This window comes from Xenopus laevis, chromosome 9_10L, assembly GCF_017654675.1.
Source record: "Xenopus laevis strain J_2021 chromosome 9_10L, Xenopus_laevis_v10.1, whole genome shotgun sequence".
Taxonomy (NCBI): Eukaryota; Metazoa; Chordata; class Amphibia; order Anura; family Pipidae; genus Xenopus; species Xenopus laevis.
Window position 1 is genome coordinate 9069697 of NC_054387.1, and position 21987 is coordinate 9091683.

General features: G+C 43.6%; 1 protein-coding gene across 1 annotated transcript; it reads right to left on the bottom strand.

Annotated features, from left to right (window-relative positions):
* Nucleotides 1-13366: 13366 nt before the first annotated feature.
* On the bottom strand, nucleotides 13367-15475 carry LOC121398287. Its single transcript, XM_041577326.1, has 2 exons — nucleotides 15116-15475; nucleotides 13367-14272 (listed from the first exon to the last, which is right to left on the bottom strand). The coding sequence occupies exons 1-2, from the start codon at nucleotides 15201-15203 to the stop codon at nucleotides 13683-13685; spliced, it is 678 nt and encodes a 225-aa protein (XP_041433260.1). The 5' UTR covers nucleotides 15204-15475; the 3' UTR covers nucleotides 13367-13682.
* Nucleotides 15476-21987: the final 6512 nt, after the last annotated feature.

Here is a 21987-nt window from a genome sequence, read left to right on the forward strand (position 1 = left end):
CGATTTTGCGCAGCGCATCGGATCGCGGCTGAAACGGCCATGTAGCCCTGCCCTAAAGTGCACTCAGTGTCACTGTTCAGCACAGTTAGGTGCAAGAAATAAGACAACCTATAGATACAAGTCCGGCAATTTTACAAGCTGTGTCCAAATAAACCCACCTCTTCATCATCTGCACCAACTGACCTTTTGCCATGTATATATTCCTACCCCTTCTGGTGAAACAACAGGTCTCAGGGGCATGTAAGACATTGGAAGAGGATTCTGGGAAGAAAAGGAAAGGGAACGCTGGAGGTTCAAGGTGTCTTCCTAGAAGAGAATGCGGGATCCCCACTCCCCAGGTATAAGTGGGGTTCAGAGAGAAAGATCAGAAGAAAATGAAACATCAGCAGCTAAATCTCTGAAACCCTAAAAGTGAATGAAATGAGGAAGGAAATGTTAAACCTAATGATAATATTGAAGGTTACTTATTAATTATGTCATTTCATCTGTTCTGTTATTTCTAAGTTTTAGCATTTCATCAATAAACAAAATTTCTACCCCTTCTGGTGATGCCAGATACAAATATAGTATGGGTAGAAACCTTACTAGAAGGGGTGGGATACGTATGGGGATGTCACCAATACTGCTAAATTCTACTTTCTGGTCAGTTAAACTTAATTAATGAAATTGTCATTAATTAAAAATGTAAGTTAAGAGTATAGGGAAGCCATATTTGACCTCGGCACAGAGTAGAGTGAAAACTATTTTTCTCCCTATTTTCCCATGTGTAAGTGAGGCTGGCAGCGCAGAACTTGTCCCCGGCCAACATCGAGTCAAAGCTGCAAAGATCGCGGATGCAACGAGCCACCTGCTCAGTCCACTAACTTAGTCCCCAATATAAACACACTTTGTTAGAGCCTTACATGCTTTGTATTGCATATCAATTTCAGCTTTGAATAAGTGGCAGCATTCAAGTATTAAGTAACAAAAGGAAGTGTTTCACCGTCTACTCCAGCACCCAGTAATGGATAAAATGTCCCTGTTGCTGTTATAAATGAGGAATACTTTATTATAGCAGTATCAATGCTTTCATCTCTGTAGAATATCCCAGTATTTAGTGTTTGCCAGCTACACTTTGTCTTTCCAGCTCCCAAATGTTATTTTAATGATAATCACTTTAAAAGCATCTTGTTTCTTCTCCAACGTTTGATTTGAGTCGGCTGCTTTAAAGTCTCAGTTGGTGACAACCCATAAACTATATGCTTGATTCCTCACTTTGAATTTCTGCTAATTAGGGTCTCATTTCTTTGGGTGGCTCATGGTTCCTCAATCATTCTTGCACTTAATACCCTCTAGCAGCTTTTTGTACCAGTTTGTTTCATGAGATGTCTCTGTACAGGCTATGAGCAAATTTAGGGGGCTGTTCCTGCTGAATTGTGCTTAGTACAGGGAATACCTATGCTGCCATAGTTTTATGGTGTCTCTCTGTACAGACTATGAGCACATTTAGGGGGCTGTTCCTGCTGAATTATGCTTAGTACAGGGGAATGCCTATGCTGCCATAGTTTTATGGTATCTCTTTGTACAGACTATGAGCAAACTTAGGGACTGTTCCTGCTGAATTGTGCTTAGTACAGGGGAATACCTATGCTGCCATAGTTTTATGGGATCTCTCTATACAGGTTATGAGCAAACTTAGGGGACTGTTCCTGCTGAATTGTGCTTAGTACATGGAATACCTATGCTGCCATAGTTCTATGGTATCTCTCTTTACAAGCTATGAGCAAACAACTTAGGGGGCTGTTCCTGCTGAATTGTGCTTAGTACAGGGGAATACCTATGCTGCCATGGTTTTATGTTGTCTCAGCTGTACAACGCCACCTTTAGCCTCTCTGCTCTATCACACATACAGCCTGCAATATTTAGCCATAGAACTGGGTGTAACTTGCTTACTGGGTCTCCAGTACTGACTATTCTGGGACTACACTCTTCATGGTCTGGACATGTATTGCCCCTTCTTTATGGAGAGGCCACTAGTGATGGGTGAATAAGTAGTGCTTCGGTTCGCCGAAAAATTCACAAATCTCCAGCGAAACTTCAAAAAATTTACAAAATGTGCGAGTTTCGAAGCTGTTATCAATTTGATGCACGCCTATTTTATCCAATTGCTTTAAAGTCAATGGGTGTGCGGTAATTTGTTGCTGGCGCCGGTGTTTGAAATGCGGAAATTCACCCCAAATTTACACCTGGCGAATAAATTCGCCCATCACTAGAGGCCACCTTAAAGCAACTAATACTGACTGATACTCCCTCCTCTGATATACCTGCTGGGCCACCTGATACATTTATTATTAATGGGGAGTCCAAGTTTTCCTTCTCTCCAGGGAAACACTCACCAGCAGGTAAGTACCATACTGTATGTCTTTTACAGGGCTTGAACTAGGGGTAGGCAGAAGAGGCACAGTGAAGTGGGGGCGTCAAGCACGTACCTCTTCCTTCAGCCTACCCCTGGTCCGGACCCTTCCTCTTCCATCAGCACTGGTTCCCCCCTCCACAAATTTTAATATTGACAGCAGATGCGCATTTTGGGAAGCGCACACATGCGCACTCCGGGATGTGTATCCTCCGTGACGCGCACACTCCTGGAAAAGTGCGCACTCGGTGACGCACGCAATCCCAGAGGCATGTGTGCATGCACACTTGGGAGCAGTGCCGGCAAGGGGGCGAAGCGGCCAGCCGGGTTGCCTTGGACGCCAAGGTGGCTTGGCCCGGGCCTGTTCTTATACTCTCCATTGGGGAATAATATAATGCATCGAATCTAGGATTCCGTTCGGGATTTGGCCAGGATTCTGCCTTTTCCGGCAGGATTTGGACTCCACCAAATCCTTTTGCCTGACTGAACAAATCCTAATTTGCATATGCGAATTAGGGGTAGGAAGGGGAGAACATTTTTACTTTCGTCAGGAAGTAAAAATGTTTTCCCCTTCCCACCCCTAAGTTGCATATCCGAATTAGTATTTGCATTCGGTTCGGTATTCGGCCAAATCTTTTGTGAAGGATTCAGGGGTTCGACCAAATCCAAAATAGTGGATTCGATGCACCCCTAATTATTATTTATGTAACTCAAGGAGCAGGCCCGGACTAGCAATCTGTGAGTTCTGGCAACTGCCAGAGGGGCTGCCATAAGATGCCATAGAAAGTCACTATTTAGTGGGCTGGTGAGTCACCGATTGGGCCTCTCTGTATTGGATTGCCAGGGCCTATTTTGACTCTCAGGGAGTGCCTGGTGGGCATAGGCTGTAACGGGCCCTTTATTCACCCCCTGCTCTATGGCAGGCAGTAAGGACAGGGCTACTTTGTTCCTACTAACACTACACTCAGCTTTTGCGCCCCTCAGGGTGTAGGTAAATGACCCCTACATACTTCACAAGAAAGTTATTCACTATATTCCTACAAAATAATGAACAGTTTAGTGGTCCATTTAATAATGTTTTATGTGCAGTATAATATACAACGGGCCCCGTGTTAGCCTCCTTCCTTCTCTGCGCTGGGAAAATAAACATTTTATAATGTTATTGAATTAAGTATGAATATTCAGCTTTTGCCAGAAGAACTCGGCCAACTCCCCAATCATCAGTGTTGGCCAAGGCCGGCCTTTGGGTAGAACGTTGGGAACATTAGAGCTACGATACCAGCGGAGCAGTAACTCTCAACATACTGTACATTTTATCATTATTATTATTTCATACAGTGATGGGCATTTGAGCAACAATCTGCTCGTTCTGCTATTTATATTCCTGCCGAGGGTTCCTCTCCGAAATCAAAACCAGATGGAGCTTGGGGGAATTTCTTCCCTTCCATACAAAAAGGCCGTTTCCCTATCAGGGAAAAATAACTGCCGAGAGCTGTTATGTGTAACTGTGAGGTCACAAAGCTCCACGGTAGCTCAACTGCCAATCAAACCTTAAAATGGGGCCCAGCGGAAAGGAAGAACAGGGGAACAATGGTTGGCCGATGGAAGATGTATGCAAGAGATAATTATTTCTGAAACTGAAAATATACACGTTTTAAAATGCACGTTGCCCATTAAAGCCAAAATGGAACGGCTTATATCAAAATAATTTTAATGTAAGGTCTGCACTGTTTCATGTTATTTCTAGAGATCATCAACACACTGAATATATTATGGGTCGGATTCTATTTGCTGAGAAAATTCTATTCCATGAGATTAGTCGTGGATGTAACAATAGAGATAGAGAGATGCAAGGGGAAACCCTTATTATACTAATGGAAACAATATGGCCGCTCCCATACATATATATATCTATATAATTCTGGGCACACAATAAGCTATACCCTCATACTGTACTGTCTAAGGGAAACAATATGGTACCTCCTTCCCATGTGTATAAATACAAATATACAGAGAAGGAAAGTTCTGGGCACACAATAAGCTATACCCTCATACTGTACTGTCTAAGGGAAACAATATGGCACCTCCTTCCCATATGTATAAATACAAATATACAGAGAAGGAATGTTCTGGGCACACAATAAGCTATACCCTCATACTGTACTGTCTAAAGGAAACAATATGGCACCTCCTTCCCATATGTATAAATACAAATATACAGAGAAGGAAAGTTCTGGGCACACAATAAGCTATACCCTCATACTGTACTGTCTAATGGAAACAATATAGCACCTTCTTCCCATATGTATAAATACAAATATACAGAGAAGGAATGTTCTGGGCACACAATAAACTATACCCTCATACTGTACTGTCTAAGGGAAACAATATGGCACCTCCTTCCCATATGTATAAATACAAATATACAGAGAAGGAATGTTCTGGGCACACAATAAGCTATACCCTCATACTGTCCTGTCTAAGGGAAACAATATGGCACCTCCTTCCCATATTTATAAATACAAATATACAGAGAAGGAATGTTCTGGGCACACAATAAGCTATACCCTCATATTATACTGTCTAAGGGAAACAATATGGCACCTCCCACCCATATTTATAAATACAAATTTACAGAGAAGGAATGTTCTCTAAAAATTAGAGTTTTTGCCCAAAAAACCTCAATCAAAAAAAATCAAGGTTTGCTAAATAACCCCCAAAGTGTCAATTCAAATGCTTCATACATGTTATATGTTCAAAAAAATAAAAAATGAAGACCAATTGCTGATTTTATCTGGATATCGCTGTCTACACCATGCTAAAATTTTAATATAAAAGTGATCTACCCCTTTAATGATCTTTGTGGGGGGGGGAACTGAATGGGAAATACCCACACATATAAATAGCATTTAATTGAAAAATTCCATAGAACAAAGGACATATGATAGTCCTATTGATATGATATGATAATACTATTTACAGCTGGCTGGATTTAGGCCTGGGGGCAACAGTTAAAATATGTGCTATCCTATCATATCTGTTTGTTGCAACACGTTCTTGGCAATGAACGCATTTGGAAAGTGCTGCCCTATAAGTTTGTAAACTGTTCTTTAAAATATAACATTCCTTTAACCAGTGTTGGAAAAAGGGTTCCCAGCCGTCAGAGCTCAACTAGTACTGGCAATGGAAGAACAGAATCAGCTACTAATGGACAGAACCAATTCTGCCAAGGGGGAGTCAGAATTGGTTAATCAGTCTACGATGGAACCAATAACAGCGATATTAAATAGACTATTAAATTGTAGGGAGCACTCGCATTAGTTTGTAAACAGAGTAGGGATGCACCAAATTCACTATTTTGGATTTGGCCGAACCCTTTGCGAAAGATCAGGCTGAATACCGAACCAAATCTGAATCCTAATTTGCATATGCAAAGGGGGTGGGAGGGGGAAAATCATTTACTCCCTCCCCTCCCCTAATTTGCATATGCAAATTAGGATTCAGATTTCAAATTTCGGCCACGCAGAAGGATTCGGTCGAATCTGAATCCTGCTGAAAAAGGCTGAATCCTGGCCGAATACCGGATTCAGTGCATCCTGAAAACAGAGATACCCCAGGAATAGCTCATAGCCTGGCCAGACCCCAGAGATACCATAGAGCTAAATATACTTTTACTGAAAAATAGCAGCAATTTAAAATTTCTCTTCCTAGTCTACCTAGCAATATAATTGTGCCACCCTGAACATGTGGCCACTGCAAGATCCAATCTACAGCAGCGATCGGTTATTTAAATAGATTGTAAGCCTTGTTGGGCAGAGATGATATCCTTTTTCCATTGACTGTAAAACTTGCTCACTTGTGAATCCGTCTATACATTCCATACACTGATCAGTTCTATTTCTATGGCTGCTGTCAGATTTGGCGTTTCTATATTTGAGTTAAATTCGGGATTTGTTCCTTATTAAACATCCGTCATTGCCTAATTATTAAGCCATTAAACTCTCAGAACACATCAGCTCAAACAAAACACTATTCCTATGTGGTGTCTTTTAATGACCTAAATGGGCAATCTGTTTTAGATTTGAATTTCATTAGCGTTGCTATGGTGACAGCAAGCCACTTATTTCGACGCCAGGGAAAAACTTATGGCTCATTTATTATATGAGATGTGGCAGCGTGCCCCCAAGAAACACTGTTTAGGAATGCTACAGAACAGTATATTCCATTGTGGCAATACTAGAATGTTTTGTATATCCCAACTAACAAAGTGGCATGATAAAGCACCCAAGATGCCAAAAAACCTTCTATACAGATGGAGAAATTGGTTCATCTGAGCTATAGTCCATAGAAAGGCAAGACAGTTAAGAAGAGGTAACGCTGATTTACTATTAGTTGTCTAGTTTCATAAAACCATATTGGGGCCTTCAGGGATTTCATGAAGAAGACTTCTCAAGCTTCATGAGTGGTTCTTCTGTCACCATCAGTACCTTTAAGCTTCGCCCTGCCTTATCTTTGGGCCTAACTAATTATAAGCACTCATTCAATAACCTGCTTCCAGATGTTTGGATGTAGTTCCTTCAACTTAATTCACAACAAGAATTAAGGTGGAGCAACATTTCTTTAGATGTTAGGCCCAGACAGTTCCGTATGGCTCACACTTTTACTTTATTTAAACAGATTATTGCATTATTTTTCCATAAGGTGTTTTGGCACACCCTTCTCCCTCTATGGTGCAAATAAAAGTTGGTTCCACCTGTATTTCTAATGCTATCAATCCCTGCGATGCATCCAAAGTCTGTGGAAAATCATTGCTATGGTTGTCAAACCTTGTTTCATTGAGTTGGAATGCAGAGAGGTGGACAGGAAAGTCCCCATGGATGTTCTTAATGATATCATCATGTTCTTAGGATGATTGTATGTATTGCATGCGACCAGTGTGTTATATGTCTATTCAGTGAGTTGAGTCCATATCAAGAGTTTTGTCCACTGTTGAATTTTCCTGCCCGTCTGCAACTATAAATAAGGTCATGTCCTCTCTTTACTATCTGGTAGTCAACTTACAGTATTTATATTGCCTGCTTGCCCCTGTTCTAGTGGATGGGAATTATTGTCCCTGTTAGAGGGAAATACAAGAAGAACCCTATGTAGTGTCTTTGGTGGGACTGATTTTTTCCAACCTAATTGAGCCTAAGTTGTCCTGTGTAAGTTGTCCTTAGTGGCTGCTTCTTCAACGATATCAGCATCTCTAGATACACACCTATAATTCCTTGCATTGCTTGTATTTGTCCCTTGTGCCATCCGGAAGGTAATTTTTTGTGAATTTATTAGTGGGCACTGTGGTGTGTCTACCTCCAGCCACAAGAGGGCTTCAGTCGATAATAATAAGTGTTTATGTAGTTCTTATCTTTAGACTCTTGTTGGTCCAGAAACTGAGACACAGCCATGAGGCTCCACTGATGTGTACTATCACTACTCTGAATAAAAGTCTGAAGTTCTAACCAGTGTGAGTTTACAAAATAACACATGGTGTCAGAAGTGCACTTGTGAACAAGCTACAGCTCCAGTCATTACAGTGTCAGCATGGATCTCCTGAAACAGCCTCCTGAACTGAGCATGCAAGGTAACTTAGAGCAGAACTGGTCCAGATTTAAACAAAGATTTCTATTATATCAGAGAGCAATTAAGGCACATGAAGAAGAGGATGTACAGAAAATTGCACTGTTTCTTACAGTAGCAGGGCAGGAAGCCATTGATGTATATAATACTTTTCAGTTTGCAGAGGCAGAGAAGGATGATTTTAATGCAGTGCTTAAAAAATTTGAGAACTGGTAGACACACCACAGGCACCTTGTTCTCATACAAGGAGAACCCTATGTTGTGTCTATGGTCGGACAGATTTTCCCCACCAAAGAAAAGCTAAGTTGTTCTTTATACATTGTCATTAGATTATTTAAGCATCAACATCTAAGACAACCACCTCTAAGTCCACCACCCTGACACCAAAAGTACCCTCTAGAACAGTAATCCCCAACCAGTACCTGGCGAGCAACATGTTGCCCTCCAACGCTTGGTTGTTGCTCCCAGTGGCCTCAAAGCAGGTGCCTAGATTGGAATTTCTGACTTGGAGGCAAGTTTTGGTTGCAAAAAAAACAGGTGTACTGCTATATAGAGCCTCCTGTAGTCTGCCAGTCCACATAGGGGCCACTAAATAGTCAATCACAGCCCTCATTTGGCACCCCAGGAACTTTTTGCATGCCTGCGTTGCTCCCTAACCCTTTTTATTTTTAAATGTGGCTCATGGGTAAAAAATCTTGGGGACCCCTGCTCTAGAAAAATAAGCATTATATGCCAGAAGGCCCCTAACTCCCCACACCCACCAAAAATATTTATTAATTACTATTAAAACAAAACTTTGACCATATAAAAGGCTGGGTATTAATTTAATTGGTGAGGTTTTGCTTCTAGACCATAATAGTCAATAAGAGCAGCTACTTGGCTCAGAGTCACCTGAATATAATAGACTCTTTGTTCCCAGTCCTGAGATACTATTTTGAAATTCCCGTGAAATAAGGCATGACTGGGAGATGGTGTGCACTCTAATGTCACCCTTACTCCTGCTTCAGAATAAAGGCTGTGACCACATTGTGAAATAACATTGACCTCCAAGGCCTCTTGTGTTTTTCCTCACAAATACAGTCAAACGCAAATATTTTAAGTTTTGGCCATTGGGGAGTCCCCAGAGATTCCATTTCTACAGTTCAAATCCCGGACATCTCTGCATCTCGCATAAGGTAAAACAAATTTCATTATTTTTTTGTCTTCAGAAATGTTCATTTTTAATTGTTTAGGTCAATTTGATTAGTTCTAAAGCAAAAAAAAAAAAAAAAAAGTCTGGAAGAAATTATTAGTCTCTGTTTGTTTAATCTCCTACCATAACCTGGCACAGAAGTATATTTCTCCGAAAAAAAGGTCAACTTCATCGTCAGGACTTGAATTTTAGTTGAACGGAAAAGACAAATATGATTCAATTTAAATGTTTTTTTTCATAGTTTTGTGGAAAGACAGGGGGGATTTAGAGCCCTATTGGATAAAATAAAGGACATATTTATAAAGTCGATTTATCCTTATACGTGATTTTATTCTATTCCATTGAAAGGAACTAGATGCGGTATTTATAAAGGTGTCTTAACCCATTTGTTTAGATATGGAGTTACCTATTCAAGTCAATGGGAAAAATCCCAGTGGCAAGAATATAATGCCATTTTAAGTGGTTGATGGCATTCTACTAGACAACTTGAAAACATTCTCCAGCTTGATAAATACATTGGCATTCAGAGTGTGGTGTGTTAGATTACTGTTTTTTTACATAGATCCTAGGGATCATAGAGATCATTCAGAAATGCAGGGGGTGCTCCTAAATGGGCGCATTGAAGATCGTAAATTGATGCAATTAATTAAGGTACTATCAACCAAACATGCTCCTGCATTTCCACATGGTTTCCAATGCTTCTATACTGCCTTATCTGAAAAATGGTGCCCAACTAAATCTATTGACTCTTGGACACCATGGAGCTACCACTACCTTGGATGTAGTGGCAGCTCCAGGGTTTCCAGAGTGTGTTGTATCAGTTGGTGTACTCTAGTGATGTGCGGGTTGGGTTTTTCCTGACCCACACCTGACCCTAACCCGCCCTCCCTCAGTCCATGCCCACCCGCATCCGACTTCCAGGTTCCTTTTATGGACCCGCGCTGCCCTGCCCCGCCAATGACGTCACAAAGGGGGCGGGGCGGCTATAAAGCTGGAAGTCGGAAGCCGGCATTTGAAGGTGGCCAACTGTGAAGAGGAGTGGTAAAACCATGGGTCCCGCGGGTATCGGGCTGGCCCGCACATCACTAGTGCCTTCAACTTATGTTCAGATGCAAACATCATTCTGAGCCAAAAGTGAAGCACCCCCACTAGGGGGTTAATGCATCAATAGAACACCTTTTTGGGGTGGAAAAGGTATTTCTTTTTGGACTAGTTTTCTGTAAAGTATGGGTTTGGAGATTTTCCATAGTAGGGATTGCTCCTTCACACCTTGCTGTGAGCTGTTCTTTAGCAACATCAGGCCTGGATCCAGTATTATTTCAGGTCCCATTTATGGCAAAAACAATGCATTTCTTCTTCATCTCAAGGAAATAAGAAGCATAAATCAGTTCAGAATAAGCAAGTTACTGTTCACTATCCCACTCTCAGCAGTCTCCGTGTATGCAGGCTTTGAGTAGGAGTTGGTTCTTTTAATGGACAGTATCTAATACAACATTAGTCCTGTATTAGAGAGAACAGACAGATCAGAATAGTGAGGATTCATTTGGATTATTTGGAATATTTCTTAGTCCAACAAGATAAAATTTATATCAAGCTTATATCACTTTAAAGCAAAATATACACAGCTGTGTAAAAATACAAACTCTTCAACATATTACATATTGTTTTCAGGCAAAATAATTCTCCAGTCACGTCTTTTTGGAATGTCTAGTAATCAGGCAATTTTGGACAGAGTCTTTGAGGTACATTAATGAGAAACTGGCCCTCCCCACCACCCAATGTCCCAAGGTATGTTTACTCTGTGTTCTCGTCACACCAGCGGTTATGTTACCTCCAGTTATTGTTCTATGTAAAGAAAGCCATACTATTGACATGGAAATCCACATCTGCTGCAGCATTCACCCTCTGGAAAAAGAATTAATGACCTGTTGCCCAAAGAAAAATTGGTCTACTTGTCTAGAGGATGCCCAGCTAAAGGCCCCCAGGTGAATAGGTGATGGGGCCACTGAAGCAGTTTAATTATACCAGCCATTTAAAGGAACCCTTGTCTGTCGCTGAACCGGACCCCCCTTGCAGAGCCGAGAGCCATATAATATATCTATCACACAGGCCCTCTGGGGAGAAGATAGCAGCAGCAATGTGCATTTCCACACCTAATAGAACCCGTGTTTCATTAAAATGGTTTTAATGTTTTTGAAAAGCTCGCTGAAAGAAAAGATCAGTTTCCAGTGGAACTGAATTCATTAGAAGCATCAAGTTGCACAACACGATCAAGCTGAAACGGACTTTCCACTTGACTCAGACTATGAAGAAATCTGAACATCTAATGGTGAATGTACAGCTGCTTAATTAGTTTTTGGGAAAGCAGACAAGGCAGAATCAATGGGGATTATTCAGTGGTGCCTCCATGTTTCTGGGAAGGTGGTTAAGGAGTTGAGGAAATCAGTATCTGTTTCTGGTCTTTAAATTAGGAGCAAATAACAGAGTCCATATCATTTCTCATGTCATTTATATTCAAGGGTTATTTTAAAGAGCAGGTAAACACTGATGCCTAGTCATGATTTATCCAAGCATTGCTGTTGTCCAAAGGCATATGAAATGTATGTCCAAGCTCTTGAAAGGAAACAACCAATGGATTTAAAAGGTTACTTGGTCAAGGATATTACCTGAGTTCTATACACCCGGCGCCCTGCTCTTTCTTAATGCCATTATTGCTGGAGGCATCAAGACTTGATGCCTAAACAGCTTTAGGAGACCCTACTGCTCAGAAAGTCCTGGTTCTTTTACCTATGACTTGGTAGAAAGTGTAACACAGGGTATCCCAAACTCAGAACAGATCCCAAGGACCCGGTCACCTTTGGCTTTGGGACTAGCCCTCTGCTACTCGGATGCCGCCAGGTCTTAACATGAGAGGCACAAGGAAAATGTTCTGAGCGACCAAGAGAACCAATCGTAGCATAATGGAACGGACAACAAGAAACGTAGTCGAAAGCCAGGCTGGGTTGTAAACAGTCAAATAAAGTGGTACAGATTCAGAAGACAAGGGGTAGTCGGGGTCATAGGCCAAGTCAAAATTCACCGAAAGCGTAGTACAGGATCCAAGAGTGTAGTCAAAAACACAGCAAAGATAAGGAAAGGCAGCAAACTAGACGTTATCAGGGACAGGCAGGGTCAGTAACAGAACATTAATACAACAGAAAACACTCCCAGGATCTATAAAATAGACCTAACGTTGAGCAATGAGTAAAAGGAGCTGGCATCTTTAAATATTAAAATCTCGCTTCAAACGTTCACTGATTCAAACCTAGAACATGCATCGGTGTGCCTGAAGGAGGACGCGGCGATTATCCCCACCATCGGTGTGACGGGTCGTCCCTGTTGCATCCCCACTAGCCCACCAGGGTAAGTTCTTACAGGAAGTTTTCTTTAACTGGCCCAGGTACAGGGTTGCCACCTGGCCGGTATTTTACTGGCCTGGTGGGTAAAAATGTTGCTTGATGCCAATGTTATTTATAGGGAAAAACCATAAAAATATAGGAAGGCCGGTATTTCTTTCCAGAAAAGGTGGCAACCCTACCCAGGCATCTTGTGAATGGTTCCTATCAATATGCACCATCTGGTAACTGGGGTGAATGTGCTGGGAGCCTGTAGAAGAAGAACCCAGTTTCAAGCTTTGAACCCTATGGAAGCCAGCAACCTTAGAGAAGTTGAAAAGCAGGGATCCTATTAGCAAGGTAAAGGCAGTGGATAGCAGTTTCCATCATAGGACACTCATAGGAGTTCTAAGTTAGGCTAGTTTAGCAACAGCAGCATTTGCTCCACCACAGAAAATAGTGTGGTGTTAGAACTCCAAGGCTGTGATATAGGGACCACAGTCTGGACTTTTTTTATTCTCATTTCTCACTGAAAAAGATACATTTAACTAAGGTGAATCTCTTTTTGGTCAGAATATCTGGTATCTAGTCATTTTTCAAAGTACTCATAAGTTGGAATACTGTAAAGAACACTTTTAACCATAAATAATGGTATCTTTCTGAATATTCTGTAAAAGTACTTACTGACTACTACTATGTCGGTCTTTCCCGACTATGTTCATTATCATTACACATTACACAGGCTATGAGCAAATTTAGGGGGCTGTTCCTGCTGAATTATGCTTGACTGTGAAGATGTTTAAGCCTATGGAACTTAACCTTTATTCCCCAGCTAGGGATAAGCCCTTTAATGCTAATTTATGAATAAAACACACTGAAACAGAATAGTGGGTGAAAGTCGGCCACAGCTTTATTTATACTGTATATATTTATTTAATTCCCGATCCTTGCCATTTCAAAACGTATCTCGTTAACTGTCAAGTATATGACCTTATATATCTTACCCCGAATGCCGGCCACTGTGTGCAGTGGGCATGTGGTGTCGCCTTTTATACTAGGCCGAATACAGGCAAAGGATCAATAACCGCCACTAGGAGTTCGTGTAATCCTACACCGAACTCCGACCTCCACCCAGAAGAGAAATGGCTCTCCCTACACCATCGCGCAAGCCCGACAAAAATATATCTAGACCGGCCTCATTAAGGTGAACCCCGTCAGCTAACAAGGGGGTATCCGTTTCCAATTGCCGGTGCCGAACCACCACCCAGCCCTGGCTACGCACAAAACGCGAGATTCTTTGATTAAGCAGGGTGCGGGATCTATCAACTGCAGCAACATTGCGGGCACCCCTCCACGCCAACCTGGGCACCAACTCAGACCAAACTATAACCAAATCCATAAAAAATGGGGGGAAACGAACCATATCAGATTTTATGAGAGAAATAAGCTCAGCTACCCGAACTTGGCACAAATCATTACCCCCAGCGTGAATTACCAGTACCAGCGGGCCATCATAAGCTCGGCTAAAGCGAACCACCTCAGGGAGTACTTGCAGCCACCGCATGCCACTGACGCCTCGCCAAATCACACGTGTGCCGGAAAAACCAAGGTTTTTTCCCCCTGGACGATTCTCCGCACGCAGTGCCGCTCGACAGATGTATGAGTGCCCCACCAGAAGCACCACAGGAGATGATCCGTCTGTAAAGAAAATTCAGTTAGTAAGAAGCTGTGGTCGAATGTATCCAGCATAACATTTCGATTTCCATCTGCCTATGCACTTCACCTGATCCTCACTCATGCCCTGAACACTAGCCTCCGTGGCTGCCCCTATTCGAAAGGAATGAGTCCCAAACTCCTTGGAGTTGAGCCCCAACGCAGTCAAGCATTTCTTAAAAATAGTATCAAACTGATATCTAGTCAGAGGTGAACCATCCTCATGAGACAAAAAACACTCACCCTGCTTCCTAACCGCTGCAAATGCGGTCGCAAGCCTTGCTGGGCAAGCTACGTCATCAATTGCCGAAAGAGTCACCCAAGTCCCCTGCCCATAGATGTCCGTTTTAGATTTACGGATTCGGAAACGGATGAAAGAGTTACCAAGAATAACGTCCTCCGCCTGGAGGCCACCTGGTTTGACCTTACTCATGGGGACCAGCTCGCTGATGCGAAGAGCACCAAAAAATGCCAGGCTAAAAGCAGTTTGAAACAGGGAAATCTCATAAGGGGAACTAACTGCCTGCTGCAGACCCAAAATTAACTGTCGTAGCAGGGCAAAAGAGACGGGCCGGCGGCTCTCCCTGTTAACTACTTCCTTCTTCCACCCTTTAAGCGCCTGGGAAATTACAAAATGTTTCGTCATGTCATGCCAACCCGCCAACTTAAAATAAAAAGCAAGCCCCGACAGACGTCTCTGAGCCACTGTGGCAGAATAGCCCTCTGCCCTCACCTGTAACAAATAATCTATTGTGAGTTGCAGCCTGTCAGCGTCACTGGCTAAGGACCTGCCATGCCCCATTTGTACCCACTCAGCCCAAGCATTACCGTAACCCTTCCATGTCGCTGCCGTAACCGATGCCTGTATCAAACTCATAAATTCGTCTCCACCAGGGGCCACAGGGAAGCTGGGCATTCCGTACCCTCCTCGTCCGCCTCGGGAGCCAGCAGTCGAAACCTGGACCACTGAAAACGAGAAAGAGCATCAGCAATGGAGTTGACCTTCCCTGGAACGTGCCTAGCACGAAACCAAATGTTATGGGCTAAGCACAAATACACCAAATGTCTCAGCAAAGCCAAAACAGGAAGGGAGGAGGAAGATAACCTGTTAATGCAATGCACCACACTCATATTGTCCGTCCAAAAACAAATCTTGCGATTGGCCAGGCCGGGAGCCCAGAGCTCAAGAGCAACTACGATGGGGAAAAGTTCCAACAAAGTTAGGTTCCTGCAAAGACCAAGCTCGAGCCAGGTGGCTGGCCAAGGACCCGCACACCAGGACTTCCCAAGTACGGCTCCAAAACCAGTCGAACCAGCCGCATCAGTATATAAGGACACCTCACTGTTTTGGACCTCCTCACCCAATAAGCAAGTATGGCCGTTGTAGATGCCTAGGAAAGAGTGCCAGACACTTAAGTCCCCTCGCAACTGTTTAGTAATGCGAATGTGGTGATAGGGTTTTTTAGCACCACGAGTGGCCAGAGACAGCCGTCGGCAAAACACTCTGCCCATAGGCATAATGCGGCAGGCAAAAACCAATAGCCCCAATAACGATTGCATTTGTTGAAGTGTCACCTTTTTGCAGAGTCGAGCCACCGTGATGGCGTCCTTCAATTTTTGCAATTTGTCTTGTGGCAACCTAAAAACCATCAAATTGGAGTCAATTTCTATGCCCAAAAAAGAAAGAACCGTAGTGGGGCCTTCGGTTTTATCCAAAGCCACTGGTACCCCAAATTTGTTCATGAAAAATTGGAATGCGTTCAACAACGAACCACACACCTTGGAAGATCGGGGCCCCACAAAAAGGAAATCGTCAAGGTAGTGCAGCGCGGAATTGAACCCCGTTTCAGTACGTACTACCCATTCCAAAAATGAGCTGAAAACCTCAAAGTACCTGCAGGAGATTGCGCAGCCCATAGGTAGGCACATATCATAGTAAATACCATTGTCGAAATGACACCCCAGCAAATGAAAGCAATCATTGTGGACCGGGAGGAGCCGGAAAGCTGATTCTATGTCTGACTTAGCAAGGAGCGCCCCCGAGCCGGCTGCCCTAACCAAGGAGACAGCCCGATCAAAGGAAATATACGACACTGCTGCCGCCGCTTTGCTAATCCCATCATTCACAGATGTACCCTTTGGGTAAGACAGGTGGTGTATCAACCGGAATTTTCCGGGTTCCTTCTTAGGTACCACGCCCAAAGGAGACATCCGCAAATTGGGAAAAGGCAAAGCTGGACTTCTTTAGCTAGTTTCAGCGCAACTACCCCCGGGTTGTCAACGGCACTCTTCAAGTTTTCAGCAAATGTAGGAAAGGTCGAGTACTGAAAAGGGATGAAAAATCCATAGGTAAAACCAACTCTAAGTAGGGCGGCTTCCTGCTTCTTGGGATAACTGTCTAACCACGGGGACATCCTTCGTACGCTCACTGGGGTCCTCTGGCTTACCGGAGCCAATACGGGTAGTAGGTTTGAATTTCTTAAAACATCGGAGTGCCGAATGGGCTCCTCCGCAAGTGGAACACTCGTGTTTGAACTTACAAAGGCTGTAGAACCTGCAGTGTCCCTCATTAAACAACCAGCAGGAACCGGGGGCGTCTAGTGGCCGCTGCACTGGGTGCCCCAAGGGTATGTTGTGCAGCGGGATATTGAAAGGGTTGTGACCTCTGTGAGGTCATCAACCGAAGCCAAACATCAGTCGCCTTGCTATCCCAACCCAGATCCGGTTTAAGCGCTAACCGCCTCCTGAACTCCTCGTCATATCTCCACCACGCAGCGCCCCCATGTGTCCTGTAGGCCCCATAGATTAAATCCAAGTACACGAAAAGCTCAGAACATTTATTGGGAAATTTCTGGCCCACTACACAGGCCAGCACCGAAAAGGCTTGTAGCCAATTTCCAAAAGTCTTTGCTACTCTTACTTTTCTGTCCTCAGGCTTTTCAAAACGCCTCTCCCGGTCAACTGTGGGCTGATCTGGTGAAATTAAAGACCATATGTCAATATATGCATTGCGCCAAATTTTTTCCCTGATATCAGTGGATATATGGCACCCTAATGGTGTAACACCACAAAAATAGGAGTCTTTTAAAGGACAAGTTAAAGAGGGTTGGGATGCTGCCGAAGCAGTTCCTAGTAAATCACCCATAATGGACCGTAAAGCATTAAGGACTTCTGAATTACCTTTCAGCTGATCCCAAGCACCCAAACAAGCATGCTCACCTGTATGCTGTTGTACGCTGCTTGGCAAAATGCCATCACTTCCAGCCTGTAACAATGGGTTGGGAACCGGTAGAGTAGCCGTTGCTGACTGTGGTGCAGGAACTGTAGTAGTAGCTGCCTTCCTCTTAAGGCGAACAGAGTCTCTCTCTGAGGAGGAGGTGTCTCGTGCGCGGGAGGCGGATGAGCTGTGGTCACTGTACCCCGGACCGTAGCGCCTATGCCTGGAGGCTCCCCTATTGTCCAAAAACCTATCTGGGGACCTATCAGCACTATAATGACGTTTACACCCGCCCGAACCTTGTGATGCAAGATCCCTAACCGCTACTGACCCTCCCATACCATGTGATCCCCGCCTGTCTAGCCTGTACTGGCTTGAAACCCTATGTGCAGGGAGTGAGGCCGGAAGCCGGGAGCCGGGATGGTATAAGGGAGAAGGGTTAAATAGGGGCGGAGGAGATTGATGAATCACAGGTGTGAGTACAGGCTGAGGCCTAATGGCCTGTGATGGTGCCGAATCAAAATTGGGCAGCTCTCTTTCCTCAGAGCTGTATGCCATGGAATCATGAAGCTCCTCAACTAAATTAGCCCCTGGGCCCCCCATCCCTGTGCGAACCCCAGTTGGTATGCCACCACATGGCTGGGGGGAGGGGGGGATCACGGAAGGCGATGGGGAACGACTTTGCATACGCCCTTGACCACAACCAACATGACCTGGGGAGTGTAAACGTGACTGCAATCCAGCTACGGTTGGTTCTGCAGATGCATGAACTTGTGCAGTCACCTGTAACTGTGGGGCTGTTACTGCCGGTGTAGAAGTTACCACCGGTACTATGGCTGGCTGAGCTCTCTTACGAGCTGTAGGGGGACTGGGGCTTAATCTAGTGGGTGGGCGAGAACGGCGAACAGGGCGAGCCCTGGTGCCTCTTACCCCTTCTCTCCCAGATCTGCCTGCTGCCTTATCTTTTCCAGTGTAGAGGAGGTTCTGCAACCACTCTGTACCCTCTTGTGCCATCCTAGCCTGGATCTGCTGCAGGAGTGCGTCTTCCATTTCAGAAGTTGTCCCTGTAGCTGCTATGGGCGCCAAGAGGAAGCTCAGTGGGAGGCGCTGCCTTATAAGGCCGTTCCTGTGAACAAGCGCGCATGCGCGCTGCGCGATGCGCGATGACGTCACCCCCCCGTTCTTGCCCTGCGCAAAAACGCCAGGCGCCAAGACGCCAGGCGCAAACACGCTGGCGAATTTTCGCCACTGCTTACAAAGGGGGAAATCCCCCTCCCAGTCAGTAGCGCTTTCGCTACTTGCTTCAGCGCTGCTCAACTACACAGGGATAACTATGCTGCCATAGTTTTATGGGATCTCGTGGTACAGACTATGAGCAAACTTAGGGACTGTTCCTGCTGAATTGTGCTTAGTACAGGGGAATACCTATGCTGGCATAGTTTTATGTGATCTCTCTGTACAGACTATGAGCAAACTTAGGGGCTGTTCCTGCTGAATTGTGCTTAGTACAGGGGAATACCTATGCTGGCATAGTTTTTATGGTATCTCTTTGTAAAAGCTAACACCAAAATTTAAAGAGGCTGTTCCTCCTGAACTGTGCTTAGTGCAGAGTTGTACTTCTGCTCTTTTATGGTATCTCTCTGTACAGGCCATGAGCAAACTTAGGGGACTGTTCCTGCTGAATTGTGCTTAGTACAGGGGAATACCTATGCTGCCATAGTTTTATGGTATCTCTCTGTACAGACTATGAGCAAACTTAGGGTCTGTTCCTGCTGAATTGTGCTTAGTACAGGGAATACCTATGCTGCCATAGTTTTATGGGATCTCTCTGTACAGACTATGAGCAAACTTAGGGGACTGTTCCTGCTGAATTGTGCTTAGTACAGGGGAATACCTATGCTGCCATAGTTTTATGGGATCTCCTTGTACAGACTATGAGCAAACTTAGGGACTGTTCCTGCTGAATTGTGCTTAGTACAGGGGAATACCTATGCTGCCATAGTTTTATGGTATCTCTCTGTACAGACTATGAGCAAACTTAGGGTCTGTTCCTGCTGAATTGTGCTTAGTACAGGGAATACCTATGCTGCCATAGTTTTATGGGATCTCTCTGTACAGACTATGAGCAAACTTAGGGGACTGTTCCTGCTGAATTGTGCTTAGTACAGGGGAATACCTATGCTGCCATAGTTTTATGGGATCTCCTTGTACAGACTATGAGCAAACTTAGGGACTGTTCCTGCTGAATTGTGCTTAGTACAGGGAAATACCTATGCTGCCATAGTTTTATGGGATCTCTCTGTACAGACTATGAGCAAACTTAGGGGACTGTTCCTGCTGAATTGTGCTTAGTACAGGGGAATACCTATGCTGCCATAGTTTTATGGGATCTCTCTGTACAGACTATGAGCAAACTTAGGGGACTGTTCCTGCTGAATTGTGCTTAGTACAGGGAATACCAATGCTGCCATAGTTTTATGGGATCTCTCTGTACAGACTATGAGCAAACTTAGGGACTGTTCCTGCTGAATTGTGCTTAGTACAGAGGAATACCTATGCTGCCATAGTTTTATGGGATCTCTCTGTACAGACTATGAGCAAACTTAGGGACTGTTCCTGCTGAATTGTGCTTAGTACAGGGAATACCTATGCTGCCATAGTTTTATGGGATCTCTCTGTACAGACTATGAGCAAACTTAGGGGACTGTTCCTGCTGAATTGTGCTTAGTGTGCTTAGTGAGTGGAAAACGTTATGCTGTCATCCTCTATAGTATCTCTCTGTACAGTTTATATGTAAACTTAGGGGTCTGTTTCTACTAAATCCTGCTTACTATAAGGAAATAAATAAAGAATAGACAAATAAAAAGCATAGAAAATTAAAGGAATTCCCACCAGGCCCCAAGAATTCCCAGCCTTACGGGAAATATATTGCCTGTCGCCTTTGAGAGATAATAATCATTATTAGTGGATTACTTTAATTCTATTTGAAATATTGAATTATCCCCCCCCCTTCCAATTCATAGTAAAAAGGGATTGTCCTTCCCAGTCAGCGCTCCAGCCCTCCCATTGCCTCTCAGAGGCTCAGATGTTTACTGGGAAATCTAATTAACGCATTCCAAACTTCATTCTTGCTGAAACGCAATCAATTTTAACTCATTTACAAATCACGCTGCTTTCTCTAATTGTTAGCCTCAGTCTCTCATGGCCGCGCAGGTAAGTAAATTATTCCGGCCTGCATATGAGAATTTGCGCTATTTACCCTGACAGACTTCAACATTACTGATGAGCGGCTTCTGCTTGATTAAATAATACAATCACAAAACAGATTTTCCTTCTCCTAATCAGAGGCAGAGATAATGAAGTAAAATTAAAACCGAAATTCTCTGTCCCCTCATAAATATATGCAGCGCGACGCGTCTACCCCTTGACTCCACACACCAATAAAATAAATCAGTAAGGAAATCGCATTACAGTTCTTTTGTGTTAATATTCATCCTGGCAATAATGAAGTTTCAAGCTCTGAATATTGTGACAATGGGGAGAAATATTATGAGTACATTGAGTACCAAAAATTGCTATTTAAATACAGTAAAGTTAATTCCCCCCTTAGCTGTAGGTTTTTGAATTAGTTTGTAGTTATGATTTTGGAAAGACTTTATTGTTGGCTCATTGTTCCCAAACTGTAGGGCTAATGCCCCAGGGTAGCTCAGAACCTTGGTTTGTGGAACTTAGTTTTTATGGACAGATGTTCTTCTAGATAATCTTGGAGGCCCATGACCTCCTGGAGGTCAATTAGAGCAAGATTTGTCTAGATATTCCTGGAACTATGGCTGAAGGAATGATTCATATGCATAGAACAGATAAGGGGGTCCTTGACCAATGGTTGGGCCTCAAACTGGGCCTTGAATCAAACAAGACAACTTTGTAGGATAAGGTTTCTTATCAGGGTCATAATAGGAAGGGTTTTTTATGGACAGATGTTCTTCTAGATAATTCTGGAGGCCCATGACATCCTGGAGGTCAATTAGAGTAAGATTTGTCCAGATATTCCTGGAACTATGGCTGAAGGAATGATTCATATGCTTCGAACAGATAAGGGGGTCCTTGACCAATGGTTGGGCCTCCAACTGGGCCTTGAATCAAACAAGAGAACTTTGTAGGATAAGGTTTCCTATTAGGGTAATAATAGGAAGGGTTTTTTATGGACAGATGTTCTTCTAGATAATCCTGGAGGCCCATGACCTCCTGGAGGTCAATTAGAGTAAGATTTGTCTAGATATTCCTGGAACTATGGCTGAATGAATGATTCATATGCTTGGAACAGATAAGGGGGTCCTTGACCAATGGTTGGGCCTTAAACTGTGCCTTGAATTAAACAAGACAACTTTGTAGGATAAGGTTTCCTATTAGGGTCATAATAAGAAGGGTTTTTTATGGACAGATGTTCTTCTAGATAATCCTGGAGGCCCATGACCTCCTGGAG

Coding starts and splice junctions, on each gene's coding strand:
- LOC121398287 (XM_041577326.1), bottom strand. CDS start 15,203: ATGCCCAGCTTCCCTGTGGCCCCTGGTGGAGACGAATTTATGAGTTTG. Junction 14,273..15,115: donor AGCGACATGGAAGGGTTACG/GTAATGCTTGGG, acceptor TTTTCTTTACAG/ACGGATCATCTCCTGTGGTG.